Here is a 17401-nt window from a genome sequence, read left to right as displayed (position 1 = left end):
GGCAATTTATATAAGAAGTCCTGACTGTTACTGTGTTTTCTATTCCAGTGCTTTGACCAGATCTGGGATATTTGTTTAAGAAACCAGAAGCAAAGTTCTTATCTTGCATTTTGGAAAACTTCCCCAGCTCTGTAGAATTCCTTTTACTTTCTTATAAGTAAAATCTGTTTCTTCAGAAATGAAATGCAGTGACTCTGCTTATTTTAAGTCATTTAACCTTATTTTAAGTCATTGTGTTGTGTTGAGGGACGCCTAGGTGGCTCAGTGGTTGAGCATCTGCTTTCGGCACAGGGCGTGATCCCAGGATCTGGGATCGAGTCCCACATCGGGATCCCTGCAAGGAGCCTACTTCTCCCTCTGCCTATGTCTCTGCCTCTCTCTTTCTGTGTCTCTCATGAATAAATAAATAAATAAATCTTAAAAAAAAAAAAAAAGAACTTGTATTGAGACCATCTTCTGCCCCTGGGACTTCACAATGGTGTCTCAGTAGCTGATTTCTTCCCTCCATGAGAGCAAGGAACAAGTTCATATGAGATGATGCCCCTGATATCCTATCAGAGTACAAATCATTTCAAATACTTCCTTCAGAGAATTGATGGGTTAAGTGTAGACTCATCCACTCTCAGCCTTGAGCAGTGACCAAAACATATTGTCCTCAGTCATGTCCATCTACAGCTTCCATTCTGGATCTGGCAGCTGCCATCTTGGTCCAAGTCCTATCCCAATATGGCCCCACTATACTTTTTTCTTTCTAAACACCAGCTCTCCTTTGTCAGTCACACTAATTCTGAAAGCAGCACTATTCATGTCTAAGTCTCCTATCAACTTGTCCATATAAATAAGTAAACATAGACTTTTCTTCCCCTGTGAAATTTTACCTTCAGGGGAAGGTAGTGAGAATTCTTAAGGATTTCGACTCTCACACAGCCCTGATGTATCACAGTGGTAGTTCTCTTTTGGTGGGAATTCTTTCTCCAAAACTTAATTTCTGGTGATTTAATGTGGTAGAGAGTCTCTAAAGGAGACTCTAATAATCTCACTCCTCCCCATACATGTGGATTGCCACCTACTTTAAGAATTGGCATCAATTTCCTTTGTCCTAGGCTGGCCTTGTGACTTGCTTTGATTGACAGAACGTGGTGGACTTATGAGTTCATGCCTTAAGAGGACTGGCAGTTTCTGCCTCCTCTCTCTTGGAAGCCAGCCAGCCACCATGTGGCTGAGCCACATGTTGGAAAGAGTGGTCCCCAGGTAGAGGCCGGAAGTCATCTTGGATGTCCTAGCCCCAGCAGAGCCTCCACAGGAATGCAACCACCTGACTGAGCCCAGATGAGAGTAGCAGAAGAACCACCAAACTGAAACTCAGCCAACCCACACGAGCAGAAGAAATGATAAGCTGTTGTCTTAAGCCACAAGGGTTTGGGATTGCTTGTTATGAAGCAACAGACAATTGAAACACCTTACTTGACAAAAAGTCAGTCCAAGTTCAGGAGGAATGATACAGCTGTGTCTCTGGGAAGAAGAGCTCAGTTTGTTGACTTGAACTTTTGTTTTTCAGGGACACCACAAATATCCCAGGCAAGGAACCACAGAGTCATCTTTGACTCTTCCTGCTGTCTCATCCCTTATATATTCTACTTGTCATCAAGTTGTCTTCTTCCTAAATGTTCCTAAATGTATCTTGGATTTAACCCTTCCTGTCTTATCTCACTGTTGCCATCACAGCTCAGACCCTGATCCCCTGGATTTAGAAATCTGCACCAGCCTCCCCTCCCCAGATATCCTTCCTCAAATCCATCCTGTAAATGGACCCTGAGCTCATTTTCCTAAACTAGGACTTTCCATGTGTCAGTCTTCAACTCACTAACTCTGGCTTTCGAGTTAGTTTTCAGGCCTCAGCTGGTCCCTCCCTGTCCACTCCTCTACTGGGGCAATGTGGTCCCCAGCCTCCTCCCACCCCTAAAAACCCCAGGTCCTTCCTCCAAGTCCCTTTCAGGCTGTTCCCTGACCTGGTATGCCCTGATCCATCCAGCCCTATCCACCTTTCTCTGTAATGATGGCTCCAACCTCTACAACCCTACCAAGAGCCCTCTCCTCTGCAAAAACTCACAGTACTCCATCCTCTAATTCAATCATATTTATGTAACTGGTAGGCTGGTCTCCAATTTCTTCCCATGTTTATAACTCAAATTCCTAGTTATATCATAAGATTGACAGTAGGGATTCTTTCTTATGTTTATGTATATTCCTTATAGGCAAGTGCTAGTGTATAAAGGTTTTCAGTAAAATCATCCTTGTTGATCTGAATGGTTTTCCCTTTTTAAGTTTTTCGTATGACTTACCCAACTGTGCTTTAGAACATTTTGGAAATACAGTATATATCTGTCATTGAGGAAAATGTCCATTTGGTTCAGAAAGTCTTTTTTTTCCTCATGGAAAATTAAATAATATCTACTGCCAAAAACAAAGAACAATCGAGTATCCACCAGATCTGAAACCATAAAACTGTACTGTGAGAACAAATGCTTGGGCCTCTGGCGTTCCCTGACTGTAGTGCCACATCAGGCCCCAGGGGAGTGGCTGCCGCAGCAGCTGAGGCACACTACTGAGCCCCATGGCTAGTCAGATAAAAAAGGAATGGACAGAAATAACACACAGGTTAGGAATAACCTATTTAGGAATTGCATGGTGGGAACATGCCAGCAGCAGTCCATTCCCTAGGGAAAGCACAGGCCACCATAACACCTGCTAGAACTTCCATGCCCACCATGGGCTGGGCTCCCAACTTAGGGTTGTGTGTATTTTACCCATTGACTCTTCAAAAGAATCCTAAAAAGCACAAATGAGGAGACCCAAGGCTCAGAGGAGAGTCATTTTGCCAAAAGCCATGAAACGATTAAGATTCAAACCTAAGCCAATGTGACTTTGACATCCACATTCTTTCCAGTAATTTGTGTTGTCTTTCTTACTGGAAGAGACATGATATCACACCATCAAGAATATTTAATGAGCATTGTTATGGCCTCTGCTGTGGTAGGTGTTTCGGGAGATTGCTAAAATATATGGCTTGGGGGAAGGGGAAGCCACCCTAGATTCCATCAGCACCCTCCACAAATAAACATAGCACCCATGTAAAAAGAGAGTACTTGCTCCTCAAATGAAGCTTCAAGAGAAGTCTCCTTTGCCACCTTAAGTCTCTCCTTCATAGAAATTCCAGAGCTACCCCTGCTCCTGTCTTCAAACAGCTTAGTCTGGTTGGAAAAACAAAACTACTCACATAAAGCAAGAATGAACAGTATGAAGCAGGATTCTGACATACTCTAATTTAATGCTAATCTAAAAAGGACTCAATGCAACAAACACGTTAAGTAATTGTAATGACCAGAGAGAAGAGGTGCAAAAAACGAGTCTGCATAATTTATATTATTAATGTTCATTTCAATATTGCTTTGGCTATTAGCTAAAGTTTGGGGTTTCGTTTAGCTGTAAAGTGTTAATGATGCACCCAGATGTATCTTTTTTGAGGTGAACTTCACCCTATGCAATGAAGACTTGGTGTTGGGAAAGACCCCCAGGCCTGGGCAAGGCTGCTGATGCAGTGCTTCATGCCAAGGGTACAACTCCAGGGAGCCCCTTCCCAGCTGAGAACAGCTGGGCTGGGAACACCCGCGGAGACATCCCAATATCCTACAGAGCAGTTCTGCTGTGCAGCGAATGTTTCCTGGATACCATCACAGCCTGTTGTCCTCCTGGGGCTTGGGATTTCCCAAACTCAAAGAAGACAAGAAAATGACTTAGAGCTAACAGCTTGAACTGCAGACCCTCTGTCGCCACTGACTTAATCCTTTGGTTTCCACAATGTCAAAAAGGCACTCTTAATAATTTAGCATACTATCAGAATTTCAAACTCTAATTCCCAAACAATCCACCAAGAAAATTCTCAAGAATGACCTCAACAGTAGCCTGGATCCATCCCAGAGCCCCCGTTTTCAAGGAAATAAAGGAAATGGGGCTGTTTTCAAGTACTAGAAGGAAAGGGCATCAGTCTTGCCATTAGGAGCCCTAGACCCAAATCCAATTTAGTTTGGAGTGAAATCCTCATCAGATCACCCCACCACTCTAGCCTCATTGTCTCATCCAAACAATGGTGGGTGGGAAGTGGACACGGCCTGCTTTACAGCACTGCTGGAAAGGTTAAATGAGGTAATGTGAATATAAGTGTGTTGTTTGTTTTAAGATTTTATTTATTTACTAGAGAGGGAGAGAGGGAGACAGAGAGACAGGCAGAGGGAGAAGCAGGCTCCATGCAGGGAGCCCAACGCGGGACTCAATCCCCAGTCTCCAGGATCACGCCCTGGGGTGAAGGCGGCGCTAAACCGCTAAGCCACGGGGCTGCCCATAAGTGTTTTATACCTAGTAGGTACTCAAACATAGCTGAAATAAAAGCTCAAACATACCAGCATCACCACTGACATTAAAGTGCGAAAAGTGCTAACAGAGACCAAACATTTTCCTTGACCACCACTACCAAAGTGCCTTGGCTTTTTACTCGAGCTCTGAACATAGCTTTAAAACCTCTCTTAGGGGTCATGATTAGGAGCATTTTTGTAAGGAACAAGAAATTTGTTTTAACAAGGTCAGGGTGTCACATAATTAAAAGGAACTTCAGCCAGTGAAGTCACCAAAGGCCCCGTTTTGTAGAAGTGCTGTGGCTGGCATCCTTTTAGGACTCCTGTGTGTGAATGATGCAATCTCTGGAGAACTTCTCAGGGATTAAGAGGGAGAAACTACCCCAAATCCCTAACACAGAAGCTTGAGAAGCTATGAGAAACATTTCCTTCTGACACTCCATATTCTTCAGCCTTATCACCGTCTTCCCAGGGCCAGTCCAAGCTCCATACCCAGACCACAAGACCATCATCCATTATCTGGCCCCACTTAATTGTTCTCAGACCTCATCTCTTGTCCTTCCTTCTTAAAATTTCTATCTCAGCAACACTGACTTTGCCTAGGAATTCACCAGTGTGTACATGCATGCACCCTGTTCCTTTTACCTCCATTGCCCTCCCTACTCCACCCAACCCTAACATCCACAACCTGGCTACTTCAGGTGTGATCCTACATCTCCACATTCCAGGACTGGTTAGGACTGCAGAGTCTGTAGCTTGCCCCATACCTACTGAATCACAATCTGCATTTTAATAAGATCCCTATGATTGTACTACTACTACTACATTTTCATAAGGAAACTTAAAGTTGGAGAAGCCCAAGATCCCACCTTTCCCAGAAACCCTCTTTGATAACCAGTAGCCCCTACCTCCCACCATCCCAGGACAGACACCCCTCCTTCAATGTTCCCAAACTTTTGCTCATCTCATTTATTACAGAGTATCTTGCATATACTTATTTGTCTATATGTCTGTTTTTGCTTCCCACAGGCTATAGACCACATCATCCTTGTGTCCCCTGAGCTGTACAAGGTATGGCATATGGTCAGAGCTTAAAAACTGTCATCTGTCACAGCTGGTAATAAACTCCTTGTGATTTTCAACTTTAATAACTTAATTTTTATTTTTTTTTTTTAAATTTTTTTTTTTTTTTTTTTTATTTATGATAGTCACAGAGAGAGAGAGAGAGAGGCAGAGACACAGGCAGAGGGAGAAGCAGGCTCCATGCACTGGGAGCCTGATGTGGGATTCGATCCTGGGTCTCCAGGATCGCGCCCTGGGCCAAAGGCAGGCGCCAAACGGTGGCGCCACCCAGGGATCCCAATTTTTATTTTTTTTAAGATTTTATTTATTTATTCATGAGAGACAGAAAGAGAGAGGGGCAGAGACACAGGCAGAGGGAGAAGCAGGCTCCATGCAGGGAGCCCGATGTGGCACTCGATCCCTGGACTCCAGGATCACGCCCTGAGCCAAAGGCAGGTGCTAAACCACTGAGCCACCCAGGCGACCCATAACTTTAGTAGTTTTAATAAGTTTCATAACTAAAATTTTAATCACTAACTTTATTTTTATTTATTTATATTTTTAGAGAGGAAGGGGGTGAGGGGCAAAGGGAAAAGGAGACAGAGAATCCCAAGCAGGCTCCATGTCAAGCACAGAGCTTGACTCAAGGCTTGATCTCATGACCCTGAGATCATGACCTGAACCGAAACCAAGAGTCTGACGCTTAACCACTGAGCCACCTGGGTACCCCTAATCACTCACTTCAATAACTAACTTAGAGGGATGCCTGGGTGGTGCAGCAGCTGGGCAGCTGCCTTTGGCTCAGGTCGTGATCCTGGGATCCAGGATCAAGTCCTGCACTGGGCTCTTGTGGGGAGCCTGCTTCTCCCTCTGCCTGTGTCTCCTGCCTCTCTCTCTCTCTCTGTGTGTGTGTCTCTCATGAATAAATGGATAAATCTTAAAAAAACAAAACAAAACAGGGGATCCCTGGGTGGCGCAGCGGTTTGGCGCCTGCCTTTGGCCCAGGGCGCCATCCTGGGGACCCGGGATCGAGTCCCACATCGGGCTCCCGGTGCATGGAGCCTGCTTCTCTCTCTGCCTGTGTCTCTGCCTCTCTCTCTCTCTCTGTGTGACTATCATAAATAAATAAAAATTAAAAAACAAAAAAACAAAAAACAAAACTAACTTAGATACCTGTGAGCTATGTGCAAAAGTATCACAATTTAGGTTAATAGGTTAATCACGTTACACATTGAACCCAGATACTTTGAAGATTGTAATTATGTATTTTTTGAAGTATTTAAAATATTATAAAATTTTAAGATATCCTGGAATTTCTTTTTTATAGTGGAAAATTTCAAACACACACAAAAGCAGGAAGGAATAATGAGCCTCTTGTCATCCAGCATCAACAAATATCTTTTTTTTTTTTTTTAAAAAAAAAAAAACAAAACATCTGGTTTCATCTATTTCCCTCATCTGACTCATTCACTCTTTGGGAGACTAGATAATTTTAAAATAAATCCCAGATATATTATCATTTCAACCACAAGTATTTCAGTATGTATCTATAATTTCAAACAACTTAAGAACTTTTTGTATATATATATATCTCCATCATGCCATTATAATACCTAATAAAATTAACAGTAATGCTTAATATAATCTAATACTCTATGTTCAAATTTCCCTATTTCAAAGATGAATTTGTATAATTCAAATTCTGCAAATGAGTTTGCAGAAATCAGGTGAGTGTTTTATAGCAAACAAAAAATCGCTCTCAGCAATGAGAAGGTAAATTACTTATGCCCGTGGTTTCAGGCACACGTTGGCTATGTGAAGGAAATTATATTTGCCTTTAAATGCCACTTGCAGGTTTCCCTCCATCTCACAACTAGATTACTTAACTTTTACAAAACTGTACCAAACTTTTATAAAGAATGTAGAGGTAAAATAGAACAAATCAAAAGCCATGCTGAGGTCCATTCAAGCATGTCCTTTGAAAGCAATGAAACAAATCGGAATTAGAATAGTAGGATGATTATTTAACAAAAAAGAGACAGGCAAAGAACAGATATTAAGCTAAATGGTTTTCCCAAGAGCCAAATCAACAGGCCTCAGAGTTGTAGGGGATAGGATCTAGAGGGATGGTAACCTTGATGACTTTGAAATTTGCTTTTAATGATCTGTATTTTTTTCTCTCTGCAATAGGAACATGGGGTTTCTGAGAAACATACTGGCACATGTGGTTTGAAGAGCAAATCCAATTACCTCTCCTGTTAACAGTAAGTTCTGATCCATGCTCCATAGGTCAAGAGCACAGTTCAAGTTTCTCTTTGCCCCGTTTGAATCATACTTCATCACTGCCTTCCCGCTTGTCTTAGCTCTGTCCATAACATGCCGACAGGCAAAGATTCCAGTCTCCACACAATGGCCAGCCATTCAACCACATTCTGCTTTGTCCCTAAACATCCACTCCCCCGGCTCCTGCCGGGTCTGTTATATTCAGATATGAACTTTCCAGGAATCTGATCATGTCACAGGCCTTTTCCTGTACAAGTTCAATGCTAATCATGAATAGTGGGCTTCACACAGAGGGTTAGTATTATTCATGAAAATTATGACTCCACATCCAGAAATAGGGCAAAACTGGCCTAAAATAGGCAGGGTGTATCTCCATCGAGTCCACTAGGCAATTACCAAGGTCTCTTGCTTCACACAGCACAGGAGTTTTCAGACACACTAAGGAGCACAATGTTCTGCCAGACTTTCTAGGTGTGAGGCTCAGCTAGATGGGGAGCCCTGGTGCCCACAGAGTGAACGGAAGGGTTTTCCAAAGAACCAAAGCCAGGCACTGTTCCCTCCCCCACATCCCCAAAGCAGGTATTCCCCAGCTTTCATTCTTAACCTCTGTAGGTCTCCCTACCCAGACCATTTCAAGGCCAACTTTAGAAGCTTTGAAAAGGCTACTAAAGGACCATAAAAAAGGAAATGATATTTAATTTTCTTTTTTTTTTTGGAACAGTAAGGCACATCCTGCAAATATCAGGAATTAGAAGGGTACTAGATGGGTTGTACCATTTTTCAGTAATTCTCTCTTCTGGAAGTTAGTTTCAGTGACCACATGAGTCGGTTCCCACTGGCCCAAATTATATTTTATAAATGCAAGTTCAGGATTATCTTCCCAAATAAAAGCAGCCAGATTGAAATCCCCTCTCTGCCATTCCTAAGAGAATGACATAGGCTAGTAGTAAAAGACTATCTTTGTGTAGAACAAATGGACCGAGGAAAATCTGCTTTCCTCTCCCCCTGCCCCTTTCTTCTTTACATAACTAGAGCCAAATGAGATGTTTTTCATTTTAAAAATTTGATTAAGCAGACTGAGCAAAAGCCCATTCTGCTGGTCTTTACTGTTTTCTCAATTTTGGGACTGAATCAAGGCATACTCGGGTTGGAAGGATAGTGAGGCCAGGACCTCACTGCCAGGCAGTGGTACCATTTGGAAGTTTAACTTTTGGAAGGTGAGTGGTGGGGCCTGCAGCACTGGTTCAGGGGATGGCCCTTCCCCATGAGGCAGCAGAATTCAGACTGCTGTGGTGGGCGTGAGTTGAGTGAGAGGTCCCAGGTCCCCCGCAGACTTCCCATATTACTCTATATGCACAGCCTCCAGTCCTCCTGAGGAGTGAGGAAGGTGGCAGGGCAAGGAGTGAGGATAAATAATATGGAAAAAACAACCCAGGTAGAATTATTATGAATGCACGATCCCTTTCCTCAGCTCTAGTAACTAAAAAAACCTGTTCCCCTTGGCATATTTGGAGATGTTACGGGGGCTCAGTCAGTTAAGGATCTGATTCTTGATTTTGGCTCAGGTCATGATCTCAGGCTTCTTAGATTGAGCTCTGTGTTGAGCTCCATGCTAGGCGTGGAGCCTGCTTAATATTCTCTCTCTCTCCCTCTGCCCCTCCGACCCCTCTCTCTCAAAAAAGAAAGAAAAAAAGATCTGACGAACACTACATTAATAAACTCCTTCCAGTTCTGGTTTTGGATTCTATACTTTAAGCCTTCCTATAATATTTCCTACCTTTTTTTCAAGTATCTTCCTAAGAATCCCTGCCACCGCACATATTCCCTGAGGGTCATGGTATCTTTTTACCTTTGTACCTTGTATATAATAAACACTGAATAAACAAATGAATGAAGGCAACAGCTAAAAAACAGGCATTGGCATAAAAGGCTAAAGAAACTGGGTTTTTCATAGTAGAGAGGGGTGAGGTATGAGTTATCATGACAACAGAACATCTTTATGCTAACATGAGGAAAAGGACAATCACACTGGTGTTGGAGGGGATCAATGAGGTATTTCCCAAATACCATTTTTCAGGGGAGATAGTGCATCAAATGCAAATAATAAGTAGTGTCATAGTTTAGTTTTACTGTCTATAAAGGATTCTTCATTCATTCTAGACAATTCATTCCCTAAAGCGTGAGGTAGTTTTGTTTCCCTGGCGTTCTACTGAGCTCTTGCCATCTCTCTATCCATGAATGAATCCACGTGAGGAAATTAAGTAGAATTAGAAATTCTGGGTGGACTTATCCATTAAGGGAACGGGTCCTAGGGAAACCAGGCATTCTATTCCTGAAAAGCCTCAACAAGAGGAGGAAAATCTTCAGCCCAGGATGGCTTCTCCTTTCACCTGCTTCATGAAATCCACCTGCCTGAACAACCTGCCCTCTGGGAGTGGCCTTTCACTCTGTACCCTCGGTGCTCAGTGTCCTGAAACCTGCAGTGGGTGCATGAGAGCCTTACTCTGGCAAGCAGGAATCTCGCAGTACTTCCAGTAGACACCGTCCTCGTGCTCTGCCACATAGCACCAGGGGCTCACATCTCCATCTGGATTTCTGTCGGGGCAAGGACACACAAGTAACATTTCTGTCATGTTAAGTCAACTGGTCCATTGCTTTTCAAGTTTACCAAAATGGAACTTGTCAACTTCTGTATTATTTCTTTTTTTTTTAATTTTTATTTATTTATGATAGTCACAGAGAGAGAGAGAGAGAGAGAGAGGCAGAGGGAGAAGCAGGCTCCATGCAGGGAGCCCAATGTGGGATTCGATCCCGGGTCTCCAGGATCGCGCCCCGGGCCAAAGGCAGGCGCCAAACCGCTGCGCCACCCAGGGATCCCCCCTCTGTGTTATTTCTAATAATTGGTATGTATCTCAGTGCTATTTCTTTTGAAGAGAAAAAGGGGGGCACCTGGCTGGCTCACTCTGAAGACCATGCAGCTCTGGAACTCAGGGTCATGAGTTCAAGCCCCACATTGGGTGTAGAGATTATTTAAAAAAGAAGAAGAGGGATGTCTGGGTGGCTCAGCAGCTGAGCATCTGCCTTTGGCTCAGGGCATGATCTCAGGTTCAGGGATCAAGTCCCTTTTCGGGCTCCCTGTGAGGAGCCTGATTCTCTCTCTGCCAATGTCTCTGCCTCTCTCTCTCTTTCTCTCTCTGTCTCTCATGAATAAATAAATAAAATCTTTTAAAAAAGAAAGAAAGCAAGCTAAGCCAGTTTCAGTCAGAACATGCATTCCTATGATCCTGATACCAACTTCTGATGCAGCAGCAATATGTTTTAAAGGTTTAGGTAACATTTCTAAAATGCTCTTTAAGGTTTTTCAACTCAAGAGTGCCCTGACAATAACGAGCCATCCTTCTGAAACAGACTCCAAAACAGCCAGGGTTACCACACACACAGAAAAGCCTTGCCTCTCCTCGGCCGTTCTCAGCTCCCTTTCTTTCAATTCAGAACACTGGAAACCTGACACTCCGGTTAGTCCGGAACTGGGCATAAAGACCCTGCAGCGGGAGCAGTGGGGCCGCCCCTATCAGGCCTGAGACGGATAAACCTATTGTGAGGCCCAGAAGATAAGCCGCCCTGAAGCACAAAGGGTCCTTTCAGTTTTTGTGCCCAAAGGCAGGTGCCAGCGCCAACTCTGCTCTTCCCTGTCCCTCTGCCTTCCCCTCTAATCCAGATCCGTCGAGCTCAGAGAAGTGCATTCCCATCACTCGCCATCTCGCAGACATCTCCACTGCGATGAGTCTGGCACCAGAGCACAAGACAAACATGGTGTCGGATGTCAGCCGAGAAATCAAAGCAGGAAAACTTGTACAAAGCCCTTCTTTAAACAGTTTTTCACTGTCATCTTCCTCCCTCTATTCGGTGTACAGCTTTGATGTAGTATTTGGTAAAGACCTTAGAAAACAACTGTTTGTTATCAATGTCAAAACCATTCTGAAAAGCATCAGAATAGCTTAATAAAGAATAAGCAAATTCATCTTGGATTTCACAGCAGTGCAAAAACAAAAGGCCTGGACTCACTGATGTGATGAGAATCAACATTTCGGCCTCCCTTTTTTTCTGAAGTAGAAACTGGTAGTTCAGGTCTGGTACATTCCATCAAGTCAAAGGAGAGGCTGCTGCTGGCCAGGGCTGAGGAGAAAGATGATTCCCTCCAGGCTCTCACAGTGAACTATGTGCATTTCTGGGAGCCTGTGTAGGGCTGGGTGCTAATCTGTGAGAAAAGACTTTCTTTTTCATAGGAATTAAACCTCTTTGGAAATTTAAAATTTACCTTAAAGTCGGGCTTAATCCAGGAGCTTTTTTTTTTTTTTTTAAAGGTTTATTTATTTATTCATGAGAGATAGAAAGAGAAAGAGAGAGGGGGGCAGAGACACAGGCGGAGGGAGAAACAGACTCCCCATAGGAAGCCCAATGCGGAACTCGATCCAGGACCCTAGGATCACACCCAGGAGCCAAAGGCAGACACTCAACCGCTGAACCACCCAGGTGTCCCCCCAGGAGCTCGTCTTAGAAGTCGTGTTTGATAGAAAGCAACAGAATAATAGCATAAACTAGTAGCCCACTACCAAGAGACACTTTGGAACAAGAATTTAAGTAACGTGTAAAAACAAACAAACACACAAAAATCCCAAACACTGGTTTCTCTTCCCAACCCAACCCAACTATTTCTATGAATAGCAATAGAGAAAGAAAGAAACCAGAGATAGAGTGAGGTTAATTGCTTTAATTATGCAAAAAATATTTTAATGAATATGTATAACTCTGAAAGTAAAATGTAAAAGAATGAGTTGAGTGTGTGTAAATTTTAACAATAAAATGCAACAGATAGCAAAATGTGAAGTAATACGAACTCTTACCTCTGGGAAATGGGGCTTGTCGAGGATTTCAGGGGAAAGTTGTCAAATGAGAGACTTTATTTAAGCAATATTCATCTATAATTTTTGAGAATTTTTTTGGAAAAGCTTTTAACATTTTTATAGTAACAAATAAAAAATAATCCAACAGCAACTGTGGGGAAATGGCCAGTTGGAACAAATTAGAGCAGAGGTAAAGGAGAGAGCTATAGGCACAGGGGTAACCTGGATGACAGGCCTGGGACTTCAAGACATCCACAAGGGTCCTCGAGTGTTAGCAAAGGTACATAGAGAGAGAGGGTAAACAGTGTGGCCCATGCAATGCAGGTATGAATATGGTGGCTCACCTGGGTTGACAGTACCATGGTTGAGATTCCAACATACTGGTAGAACCAGGGACATAGCATATGGCTCACAGTGTAGCTCAGTGATCATTTCTCTCTGTCCTCATGGCTCAAGAGGCTGCCTTTGTACCTGTCCTAATAATAACTAAATTCGACACAGTGCTGAACCACGAGTCACATTATCAGGATCTTGAGTATAAATAGCTTAAATGTAGCTATAACTGAAAGTGCTTAGAATCTTTCTTTGCTCTTGTCCCTATAGACCAGTGATTCTTTTTTTTTTTTTTTTTAAGATTTTATTTATTTATTCATGAGAGACACACACAGAGAGAGAGGCAGAGACACAGGTAGAGGGAGAAGCAGGCTCCATGCAGGGAGCCCGACGTGGGACTCCATTCCAGGTCTCAGGATCACACCCTGGGCTGAAGTCGGTGCTAAACCACTGAGCCACCCGGGCTTCCCTAGACCAGTGATTCTTAACTTGTTTTGGATCACTGCTAACTTTGAGAATCTAATCAAAGTCATGGATCATCTCCGTGGAAAACTGCAAGTACACATCTGAAGCACCTTGGATCTCAGGTGAAGTTACCAGACTCTTGTATCTCAGGTGAAGATCTCAGGTAGAGTCTGCCAGAGTCAGATAGGAGGTTAAGACCAAAGAAACACCTTATTCTAAGGAAAGAAAGGAAACATCACAAATCTAATGGCTATAGCTGCTCCCAGAGCAAGGTTATTGTGGGTTGGCAGGAGGTGGGATAATGTAAGACAACTTCCTTTGCTCAGAAGCAGAGGGAGGTTTGGATCACAGATGGTGCTCTGCTTGACCACCACATTCACAGTAGTTTAGAAAGCTTTGCTACCTATTGTTCACTGATAGGGCCAACTAAGAAAGCCCTTCCCAAGAGACATGTAAGTGATTGTACAGGAAAGCAGAGCTCTGAAAGCCTTTGTATCAAAGCAATCTCAGTTGAAAAGAGTGGTAGACTCTGTATGTGTATGTATATACACACATACACACACACACACACACAAGCAAGGTGTGGGAGGAAGATTTTTAAAATAGTAACAAGAAAGGCTTTCTGAGTTGGCCAAGAGGAGACAAAGAAGCTTTCCGTAGTTGTGAGCTATGCTGGAAGGGACTGGAAAAGAAGGTCAAAGATTTTCTTTTTAAAGCACTGTGTGGGGGGATCCCTGGTGGCGCAGCGGTTTCGCGCCTGCCTTCAGCCCAGGGCGTGATCCTGGGGTCCCGGGATCGAGTCCCGTGTCGGGCTCCCTGCATGGAGCCTGCTTCTCCCTCCTCCTGTGTCTCTGCCTCTCTCTCTCTCTCTCTCTCTCTCTCTCTCTGTCTATCATAAATAAATAAAAATAAATCTTTAAAAAAAAAATAAATAAATAAATAAAGCACTGTGTGGTCCCATCTTACCTGCAATAATTATGCTCGCCTAGGCCCCCCTCCCCATTGGGGTATTTCAAAGTGTTGTATGGATGCTGGAAAGTCTCGTTCCAGAACAGGCATGGCTTCCCGCCTTGTAGCGCCGTCCAGTTCTGCGTTCCCCTATAATCTGCACCATTGGCTGTGAAACATTCTAGGAGAAAGAAAAGACAGGGAAAACTAATTTTCTGGCAACATCCATAGTCTCCTCCCTCTCTGGTCGATGTTTTATTTGTTTTGTTTGGACTCAGCTGGAAATGGATAGCGTCTTGCTAGATCCTGGACACCACGAAATTAACACTGCTAGGGCTGAGTAAATCTGAAATGCAGTCCCCTCCAAATGCTGGGCTAGCCTTGGCATTAGCTTGTCTATAGACACTTTACAGATACTTTTCCCCTAAAGTATACAGATCCCAACTAGGATATAAACAGGGAGCTGAAATGTATTGAAGCCCATGAAGTGAACCAGGAAACCCCCAAATCTGGGAACAGTTGGTAAGAGCCATCACAAGGGATTCTGGGTGCTTGGAGGGGGGCACTGGTCTCGCCAGTGTCTCTGTGTGGTAACTAGAACCAGGTCACCAGCTGTAAGTGAGCTCTCCCCTACAGTCTGAAAGGCTGCACTGACACTTGGATTTAATAAGACCATCGGATACAGCAACGCTTTGGAATCCCAATCACACAAGTCTGGGAATGACTCACATTCCCTGGTAATGAAGAACAGTCCTCCCAACACTGTTTTAGATAGAGATGCAACAGAATAGATAGTTAACAAGAGGGAACAGGGGCCAACTTGGCATTTTCTCTCACCTCTTTCCGAAATTCCTCCCTACAAGACACACTGAATATTATCTCAGGTCCGTTTAATAAAATGACAAAATCCTTGCAGGTGCAGCAATGTGCTTCTAAAATCTGCTTCTCAGACTTTGGGGGGGGGATGGGAACTGAGGCTGATAGGATTTCCCCCCACATATTGCATGCATTAAATTCACAGAGGTTCATGAGAAAGGCACAGTACAAAGAGCAATTTTTAAAAATTAGCTTAGTTGAAACTGACAGATAGAAATACTTCAAACACTTCTTTAAGATGTATCACTAGGAACCTGACAATCTGGGGGAGTTACACTGACATTCTCAGCTTTCTTTCTTTCCTTCCCCCGGCATGCACTGACCTATAACTTCCGGTATGAAGGACTCAGCCCCGTCTCCAGAGCAGTGCATGTGCCTGTTCCAACCTAAGCATGTGAACAACATGAGCACATCTACATTCTAGAAGATATTTCTTTCTTTTTTTTTTTTTTTTTGGTTTTTGGCGATATTTCTTTTAATATTTAAAATCTATCCACAAACCATCTCTCTTCCTGTACCTCCTTCCTCCCTCGATCTGGGCCCTTTGTTTTGTCTGGAATAGCACGGTTTTATGGACAACCAAAATAACCTGGATTTCCAGGCCACACAGAACATCATAGCAATTTATCATGCTTGGTGTGACATTCATATGTTACAGTCAGTGCAACTCATCAGGTACCAAAACAACCAAACACTCTACCCAGAGTGTGCATAAATACAAAAGTTCAAAGGTAATTGAAGGAGGCAGCTCAGTGTAGCATAAAATACACCGAACCAAGAGGCAAAGCTCTGGTTTCTTGTCCTGGACCTGCTGCTGGCCAGCTGTGCGACCTTGGATGAATTGCCATTGTCCACAGCACCAGTAACGCTTATGTGGTATTTTACCATGTGCCAAGCTCTGCTCTAAATGTTTTATAAATATCAATTTCCTACCAATCTGGTGGGGAGATCCCTCAATATCCCATTTTACAGTTGGGGCAACTGGGGCACTCAACCACCCCCTACAGTGCCTCTAAAAGGACCCCTTCAGATCATCCTTGCTTTCCCCATACTTTTCCTTACCTCACTTCCCCTCATCAGCAAATCCTGTTGACTTTCTTAAAATATATACCCTGAAAATGCCCTCTCTTTCCCATCTTAGGTGCCACCACTTTAGTCTTGTTCACCATCAGAGGATAGTAGAACCTTGTTCAGAACTCACAGCTTCTATTTCCATGCTCCTGCAATCTGTTCTCTGCACGGTGCTCAAAGTTCCCAGGAAAATGTAAGCACTGGGAACAAAACCCAAACACTTCATCCTTACCTGCAAAGCCTCAGTGATGTGGCCCCAGTCCTTTCCTTTCACGGCACCCTAAGCTCTTCTAGTCACTTGCTATGCTCCCGCCACACTGGTCTGTTTCTAATTCCCTAAACACACCATACTACTTCCTACCCAAATGTTCTACCCCTAATACCTCCCAATGCAGACTAAATGTTACCTCCTCAGAAAACCCATCTTCACCATTTCCACTCCTAGATTTTTGTCTTTCATTTGTTTGCTTCATAGCATTTATTATCACTAGAAATATATATGATCTGCTAGACAGGAAGAAATATTCTGTGTGTGTGTAGAGTTTGAGACTCCCGACTCCAGAGTAAGAGTGGGACCTGGAAACCTGTATTTCTAAAAATCTGCCTAAGTGCTTCTGTTAAGTAATTTGGCTTGGGAACCACTAGACTAGATGATTCTAACTGCATCAAGCCAATCTTTTGCCGATTGCTAGAATTTTAATTGCTATGTGTTAATACATCTTTTATCTCCTACCACAAGTGGTTGAAGAGTTGCCCGGGAGCCAGAAAGGCCAGCCACCCAATGGAAGGCCCTAGGAATAGATAGCAACTTGCAGGATGGTGGGGTCAGTGTTCCCAGAGGCTCAGATGACTTGATTTGTAACACAAAAGAATGTGGTGGCTATCCACACCTGTCAGTCCTGTGAATGGGGATAATGTGGCATCTGAGAGGGGAATAATAGCAAAGTGCAGGTTTGTTTGCTTCAGTGTGTTTCTCCTAGACTCAAATCTTCTTCTCAGATGCATTAGGGAAACAGAGAATATACCATATTTTATGATTATTTTTTTAAT

The 17401-nt window shown here is 43.4% G+C and overlaps 1 protein-coding gene across 5 annotated transcripts in view; it reads right to left on the bottom strand.

Moving 5' to 3' along the window:
* KREMEN1 (kringle containing transmembrane protein 1) overlaps positions 1 to 17401 on the bottom strand; it is a 74649-nt gene that overhangs the window by 40714 nt on the left and 16534 nt on the right. For all 5 annotated transcript variants that reach the window (XM_049102124.1, XM_049102125.1, XM_049102122.1 and 2 more), the window contains 2 exons: positions 14423 to 14585; positions 10258 to 10349 (listed from right to left, as the gene is read on the bottom strand). In XM_049102124.1, coding sequence (XP_048958081.1) covers positions 10258 to 10349; positions 14423 to 14585 — 255 coding nt within the window. The remainder of the gene's footprint in view (positions 1 to 10257; positions 10350 to 14422; positions 14586 to 17401) is intronic.

This window comes from Canis lupus, chromosome 26 (genome assembly GCF_003254725.2).
Source record: "Canis lupus dingo isolate Sandy chromosome 26, ASM325472v2, whole genome shotgun sequence".
In the NCBI taxonomy this organism is placed as follows: Eukaryota; Metazoa; Chordata; class Mammalia; order Carnivora; family Canidae; genus Canis; species Canis lupus.
The sequence above is the reverse complement of the archived record's forward strand: the minus strand, read 5'-3'. Positions and strand labels throughout refer to the sequence as shown.